An 8,649-nucleotide genomic window follows, 5' to 3' on the forward strand; every position below is an offset into this window, starting at 1 on the left:
GAACCATTCATATGCTTGCAAGCTATTTAGACGACATTCCACCGAGAGGGCTCAGAGTATATCTATCCGTCATCGGGATGGACAAATCCCACTGTTGATCCATATGCCTCAACTCATACTTCCCGGATACTTAATCACACCTTTATAACCATCCATTAATGCAATGGCGTTTGATATAATCAAAGTACCTTTCCGGTATAAGTGATTTACATGATCTCATGGTCGAAAGGACTAGGTAACTATGTATCGAAAGCTTATAGCAAATAACTTAATGACGTGATCTTATGCTACGCTTAATTGGGTGTATCCATTACATCATTCATATAATGACATAACCTTGTTATTAATAACATCCAATGTTCATGATCACGAAACCATGATCATCTATTAATCAACAAGCTAGTTATACAAGAGTCTTACTAGGGACTCCTTGTTGTTCACATAACACACATGTATCAATGTTTCAGTTAATACAATTATAGCATGCTATGTAAACATTATCATAAACACAAAGATATATTATAACAACCATTTTATTATTGCCTCTTGGGTATATCTCCAACAATATTTATATACACCGGTATCTAAAAAAGTATCATATATTATCTAAAAGATATCGATACATTTAATATATTTACACCACAAAAAATCTACCATTCAGCGGATCTGGTCGAAACATATCGATACGTACTATTTACATCGCTACATTTAATTTATTATTGCAAAAATTTAATTAGTATTTATTACAAATAAATAATGGACAAATATCTCATATCTCAACCTTGCTTATGATAATATTTATTGTACAGTTGTCAGAAAATGTTTCCATAATATAAGTACATATTTATATACACCGGTATCTAAAAAAATATCATATATTATCTAAAAGATATCGATACATTTAATATATTTACACCACAAAAAATCTACCATTCAGCGGATCTGGTCGAAACATATCGATACGTACTATTTACATCGCTACATTTAATTTATTATTGCAAAAATTTAATTAGTATTTATTACAAATAAATAATGGACAAATATCTCATATCTCAACCTTGCTTATGATAATATTTATTGTACAGTTGTCAGAAAATGTTTCCATAATATAAGTACATATTTATATACACCGGTATCTAAAAAAGTATCATATATTATCTAGAAGATATCGATACATTTAATATATTTACACCACAAAAAATCTACCATTCAGCGGATCTGGTCGAAACATATCGATACGTACTATTTACATCGCTACATTTAATTTATTATTGCAAAAATTTAATTAGTATTTATTACAAATAAATAATGGACAAATATCTCATATCTCAACCTTGCTTATGATAATATTTATTGTACAGTTGTCAGAAACTGTTTCCATAATATAAGTACATATTTATATACACCGGTATCTAAAAAAGTATCATATATTATCTAAAAGATATCGATACATTTAATATATTTACACCACAAAAAATCTACCATTCAGCGGATCTGGTCGAAACATATCGATACATACTATTTACATCGCTACATTTAATTTATTATTGCAAAAATTTAATTAGTATTTATTACAAATAAATAATGGACAAATATCTCATATCTCAACCTTGCTTATGATAATATTTATTGTACAATTGTCAGAAAATGTTTCCATAATATAAGTACATATTTATATACACCGGTATCTAAAAAAGTATCATATATTATCTAAAAGATATCGATACATTTAATATATTTACACCACAAAAAATCTACCATTCAGCGGATCTGGTCGAAACATATCGATACGTACTATTTACATCGCTACATTTAATTTATTATTGCAAAATTTTAATTAGTATTATTACAAATAAATAATGGACAAATATCTCATATCTCAACCTTGCTTATAATACTATAAGTAGACAAGCCCTTTCCTGTCTAAACTTTGCGCAAGATCACACAATACTCTTGATCCAGATAAACTTAGTAGCACCTGAGAGCACTTGTCGATGATGGCAGAAATAGGTAAGCTTGTCCTTCTTATTGTTGTTGCCGCTTTCTTCATTGTGAGTGGTGTCCATGGGACACCAGAAACAACATGCAAGGCAGCGGCTTGCATTGACGAGCGTGTCAACTATGATTTTTGTGTATCGGAACTCCATGGCGACCTTGAAAGTGCCGGCGCAGATGCGTGGGGCCTTGCCAAGGTCACAGCGTTGCTCGGTGGCAGCAACGCTGGTTATGCAAAAGCTGAGATTGAGAACATGCTAGCCAAGCCTGGCACAGATGATAAGTTGAAGGTGCTGCTAGGGCAATGCCATAAGTTGTACGATCAGATGGGGCTTGCATTCGCTGATGCGGCTGATGAACTTAACAAGCGCTACTATAACCTAGGAAAGAAGAAGGCGGCGCAAGCCATCCAGCTTGCGCAACAGTGTGACAACGCCTTTGTCAAGGCTGGAGTTCGTTCGCCGCTCATGAAGCGAAGCAAGGACTCCGTGCGGCTTGCAATCATCTGCACGGCCATCACCAACCTCATCATGTGAAAACATATGAGATTTCTATTCAGAAGAGAATAAAGCGGTGAAAATTTTAATTTATTTCATCCATCCATTTTGTGTTTTTAATACTATCATTTCCTAGTAATTAATTAATTACCCTATCACGTTTTCTTTCTGCTTGCCGGTATCATCGTATTCATTCTCTCTTTTTGTTGAACGGGGCAAAGGATTTGTCTTTTCATTGATATATAGCAGAACTGAATTGTTCACTTTTCATAAAGGAAATTGGCTGAAAACCGAAACAGCTTAAAACGAACACGCCAGATCTGAAGCCGTGCGTACTTAGTGTAGATATGGCAAAACTAGGCACCTTCAAAACGGTTTGAGGTAAACCACATATACCCGTTTCGTGGTATGTCTCGCATCGAGCCGGAGCAAGTCCGCTAAACTCGAAAACTTAACATCCGGTTTTATCGTACGAATTAAGCGTGACTGCTCCGATGGAACCCAGCCCACGACATACCACAAAACGAACCAAATCAAATTATTCTGGAAGTGGGAGCATAATAGGCAGATGATTGAACTGACGAATGGTTGACTACTGGATCATTGCTTCGATGTAGAGGCTGGGTTTTTCACCTTTTCAAAAAGAAAGGTGTGTGGATAGAGATGGTTTGCACTAAACTTTTATAAGGAAACAGGGTTTGCACTATTTGCTAATGCCAGCTCTTCATGTATACACACATGCATGCTTTCTTACATGGATAGTACTAGTAGCATTCAGCTACGCGGAGACGCTTCCCGTGTATGCTTTGGCTTGGCTTTAAGCGCACACGCCACAACTTGTTGCACTAGGAGTTCGGATTAAGCATTGACGCAAGCACTGTGGTTGCATCGGATCAGCATTAGGCGCGCGGGTCGCATGCCCCCAATGGTCAAGTGGTCACGCGCGGCCAGGAAACGAACGACAGATGCTGCATCATCGCCGTCGTCATCTACTCCGTTGCATCGTGCGCGCGTAGAGGATGACGAGGAGTCGAGGACCCTGTGCCGTCACCTCGCGCGCGGAAGCGGGTAGGCCGATCGAATTGAGATGGAGAAGAAGTCTGCAGCTCGTGTTGCTATCTCTAGCGACTAGCGGTAACGAGTCTGAAACAGTAATAATCCCTGAACAATATGTCCATGGACGGAGTAAAGAACTCACGAGATCGATCGCTGCATCGTTATCGGTTCCGACGAAGCGAAGCTACTGGACAGTGAGAAGGATGGAGCTGGCAGCCAACATCGTCGCCGCCGCCAGCCAGAGGTAGGCAAAGGCGGGGCACGTCCAAGATTATTTTGATATATTATACATTTTTTTCGACTTCGTATGCAACCAGAAAAGCCGTTTTACCGATACATGACACATTTTTGCAAAAAAAGATTGAAATTCATTTTTGTTAAATTCTCTTGCAACTAGATGACATAAAAAATGAACATCTCGAAGGATTTTATTTTTTTGATTTTTAATTATTATTTTAGGCCATTTAGTTGAAACTTAAAAAGACGATTATCCACGGTGTGTGGGGAGGGGTGCGTGGAGGGAAAAAAGTTCAACCTCTACGCTAAGGGCGGCAGTCGCGCGTAGAAGGGGAGAAAGCTATGCCGAGGGCAGCCGTCGGCGTAGCCTTGACACCGTGACACGGCTTAACTTTGGTGGGCCTCATGCACAGGCCTACACCAACGGCCCGCGATGTGCCGAGGGTAGCCGTCGGCGTAGCGTTTCCTACGCCAAGGGCATCGCTACGCCGGCGGTTCTTTTGGCTGGCTGGCATGGCGGTCCATACGTACACCGACGACCCCAACATTTGACCCTCGGCATAGGACCAGGCCTTCGGCACCTCGGCCCATTCCTGCAGTCTACTTGGCTGGAGTTGTTAGCACAAAATACCAATTTCTCGTTATAGTTTCGAAAAACTACCACTATTCAAGAAAAAATCACATAAATCTGCAATAGTTCAGAAAGTTTTTTTTTGCAATGTGCACTATTCTGCAACTGTTCAGCAAGTTTTTCTAAAATACGAATTTATCAGCCCAATTAAAAAATCAAAATATCTTTAAAGAAAGGAAAAAATATGAGGAAATAAACCGCTGCCCACCTACCCCAACAGCCGGCCCATCTCTTGCACTCCTCCGACGCCCTTCCTCCCCATGGCAGGAGCACCACCGTGCCTCCCCCCTGTCGAGCACCGTCTACGCCGGCCTCTAGACAATTCCATGAGTATGGGCAAACATGCCCAAACTGCCAATTTTTCCTTTTAACTAAATCATCGGAGAAATTTTATAAAGCTACGGCGCCGTCGGGAATCCGTGCCATATGGACCTTACATCCGCCCATAATGAATGCGATATTTTACACGATAAGCTGTTGCCGGTAGGTTCGTGCGCATTTTTTTTACAATCAATATCACATATATTCATAGTAACAAATAGTACATGGTAGAGATACATGAACTGACTCCAACGATTACAAAATAAAGTCTAAAAGATAGTAACAAAATCTTCGAGGTCTCCAAATTATTTTTTCTTCCACAATACAATCTTCTACTTATCTGAAAACAGCCAAAGATAGATAACGAACCATAGACATGTAAATACCGACGAAAGTTACTCCCATAATTTTTTGAGCCGCAATGCCAAGGTTGCGTGCACGCACACAACCATTAAAGCAGTCATTCAACATCGGCAAGAGTACCAACATCAGTATATCAGAGAATAACAACCGACTAGCTTTGTCGTTGTCAATGGAGAGCCGAGAGTACGAATCCTCATTGTCGAGGACGTAGCAGCCGAGAAAAAAAAACTGTGAGGATAATCCTCCTCGCGGCAACAACGACAAAAGATCCAAAATCGATCTGGCGAAGCAAGATCTGAAAGTCCACCTAGAGGATTGTAATCTTTCAACTCCACCATTGACGTCGGGAAGGAGATCTCGTCGTCGAACGAAAGCCCGGCGATCACTTATTGTAGACGATGCCATCTCCATTGAGGGGAAATCAACAAGAAGACGACTACCAAAAATCCAACATAATCAACTGAAAACACTACTTTTGTTGAAAAATCCACGCATAGATCGGGTTCCCCACTCATCCCGATGCCGGCGAAGCCGACCGGAAGAGGGGGAACCGATCTATTGAGAAGGCTGAAGTGGAGGAGGCTAGGGTTTTGGAGAGGCGGCAGCTGTCTTTTTTTCCTTTAATTTAATTTTGCATTAATTTCATCCCTAGAGAGGTAGCAAAAGAAAGTTAAAATCCATAGTAGATAATGAATTTTGTGTCACTATTAAATCACCACCACCATGTTACCCCATCTAATACACCCGTTCCTCCACACATATTCTCCATGCGCGATCATTAGGCCTTTCACAATGGGGGTATCTTAGTGCGGTATCCTAGATACTTTTCTTGTGTGGAATTATATTAAATGATGCATCTTAGCTAAGATACAACTCTTGCACAAAACCATCGGCAGAATTCATTGCTAGCCCAATCAAATGCATGCATATTCCTAAAATTATTAAATGTAGATAGAACAATTAAGTTACAATACATTGTGGGTATTGTCTCTTACCATATACTACTACTCCCTCCGTCTCGGTTTAACAGGCACGCACGCAGTTTAAGAAAAAAATTTAACCATTATTTTGGTCAATAAAATATATAATATATGTCATAAAAATTATATCATTGGAAAGCTTTCTTGCATACGAATCTAATGATATAGATTTTATGGACATAAAATTTATATTTTGTTGACTAAATTAATGGTCAAAATTTGTCTTAAATTACGTGCGTGCCTGTTAAACCGAGACAGAGGAAGTATATAGGATATCAGGCTAAGATATAACCCATTGTGAAAGTCATAAAACGGATGCACAATTTTAGAGGTGTGTGTTTGAATCTCCATGCGCGATGTGTGGAAGGCAGTGTGATGGGCTCTTCACCTGCTTTGGCCATGCCACGGAAGTGCGGTATCCATCCACCTTGGTTTATTATTGGCATCTCCATCCAACTCTGCATGGCTCTGTGCCCGCACTGCATTTCATCTATATTTGTTTTTTACATATCTTATTCCATTTTTCTTTCCGGACTTTTCGTATTAGTTTTTGTTTCCCCAAAAAAATATCCTAATAGCTACTAATAATATTGATTGTACAGTTGTCAAAAAATGTTTCCGTAATATAAGTACATATTTATATACACCGGTATCTAAAAATATATCATATATTATCTAAAAGATATCGATACATTTAATATATTTACACCACAAAATATCTACTTCAATAATAGCTACTAATAATATTGATTGTACAGTTGTCAAAAAATGTTTCAGTAATATAAGTACATATTTATATACACCGGTATCTAAAAATCTATCATATATTATCTAAAAGATATCGATACATTTAATATATTTACACCACAAAATATCTACCATTCAATAATAGCTACTAATAATATTGATTGTACAGTTGTCAAAAAATGTTTCCGTAATATAAGTACATATTTATATACACCGGTATCTAAAAATCTATCATATATTATCTAAAAGATATCGATACATTTAATATATTTACACCACAAAATATCTACCATTCAACGGATCTGGTCGAAACATATCGATACATACTATTTACATCACTACATTTAATATATTATTGCAAAACTTTAATTAGTATTTATTACAAATAAATAATGGACAAATATCTCATATCTCAACCTTGCTTATGATACTATAAGTAGACAAGCCCTTCCTGTATAAACTTTGCGCAAGATCACACAATACTCTTGATCCAAATAAACTTAGTAGTACCAGAGAGCACTTGTCAATGATGATGGAAATAGGTAAGCTTGTCCTTCTTACAGTTGTTGGCGCTTTCTTCATCGTGAGTGGTGTTCATGGGACACCGGAAACAACATGCAAGGAAGCGGCTAACATTGACAAGCGTGTCAACTATGATTTTTGTGTATGGAAACTCCTTGGCCACCCTAAAAGTGCCGGCGCAGATGCGTGGGGCCTTGCCAAGGTCACAGCGTTGCTCGGTAGCAGCAACGCTGGTGATGCAAAAGCTCAGATCGAGAACATGCTAGCCAAGCCTGGCACAGATGACAAGTTGAAGGTGCCGCTAGGGCAATGCCATAAGCTGTACGATCAGATGGGGCTGGCATTCGACGATGCGGATGAAGAACTTAAGTGGAGCCACTATGACCTAGCGAAGGAGAATGCGGCACAAGCCGTCCAGCTTGCGCAACAGTGTGACAACGCCTTTGTCAAGGCTGGAGTTCGTTCGCCGCTCATGAAGCGAAGCGAGGACTCCGTGCAGCTTGTAATAATCTTCACAGCCATCACCAACCTCATCTCATCATGTGAAAACACATGAGATTTCTATTCAGAAGAGAATAAAGTGGTGAAAGTTTTAATTTATTTCATCCATCCATTTCGTGTTTTTAATACTATCATTTTAATTACCCTGTCATGTTTTCTTTCTGCTTGCCGGTATCATCGTGTTCATTCTTTTTTCTTTTGAACGGGGCAAAAGATTTGTCTTCTCATTGATATAGCAGAACCGAATTGTTCACTTTTTATAAAGGAAATTGGCTGAAACCGAAACAGCTTAAAACGAACACGCCAGATCTGAAGCCGTGCGTACTTAGTGTAGATATATATGGCAAAACTAGGTACCTTCAAAACGGTTTGAGGTAAACCACATACCATTTCGTGGTATGTCTCGCATGCATCGAGCCGGAGCAAGTCCGCTAAACTCGAAAAACTTAGCATCCGGTGACGAGGGTGCTCCTCGACAATGCCCTCCGATTGGGGCTTAGGGTTGATGGAATCCTGTAGGCTGACACGAGACATCGGTTAACAGACAAGTGGGGAGAGCAATTTACCCAGGTTCAGGGCCATCGATGAGGTAACACCCCTACGTCCTGCCTGTCTGATCTTGATTATGAAAATATCGGGTTACAATGGGGTGCCGAAGGTTTCGGCTGTGAACTCGTCGAGAGGCTAAGTGCTACGGTCACCTAGCTCTAGACTTCTGGTGGCTAAAGTTGCTAAGATTGATCGTGTCCCTCGGCAGCCCCTCTCCTAGCCTTTATATAGGAGGCTAGGTCTCAAGAGA

At 39.4% G+C, this 8,649-nt stretch overlaps 1 protein-coding gene across 1 annotated transcript; it reads left to right on the top strand.

Moving 5' to 3' along the window:
* Positions 1-1,997: 1,997 nt before the first annotated feature.
* Positions 1,998-2,531, top strand: LOC124664416 (pectinesterase inhibitor 8-like). Its single transcript, XM_047201942.1, has one exon. It carries the CDS (start codon positions 1,998-2,000, stop codon positions 2,529-2,531), a length of 534 nt encoding a protein of 177 aa, XP_047057898.1.
* Positions 2,532-8,649: the final 6,118 nt, after the last annotated feature.

This window comes from Lolium rigidum, chromosome 6 (assembly GCF_022539505.1).
Source record: "Lolium rigidum isolate FL_2022 chromosome 6, APGP_CSIRO_Lrig_0.1, whole genome shotgun sequence".
Classification (NCBI taxonomy): domain Eukaryota; kingdom Viridiplantae; phylum Streptophyta; class Magnoliopsida; order Poales; family Poaceae; genus Lolium; species Lolium rigidum.

Coding starts and splice junctions, on each gene's coding strand:
- LOC124664416 (XM_047201942.1), top strand. CDS start 1,998: ATGGCAGAAATAGGTAAGCTTGTCCTTCTTATTGTTGTTGCCGCTTTC.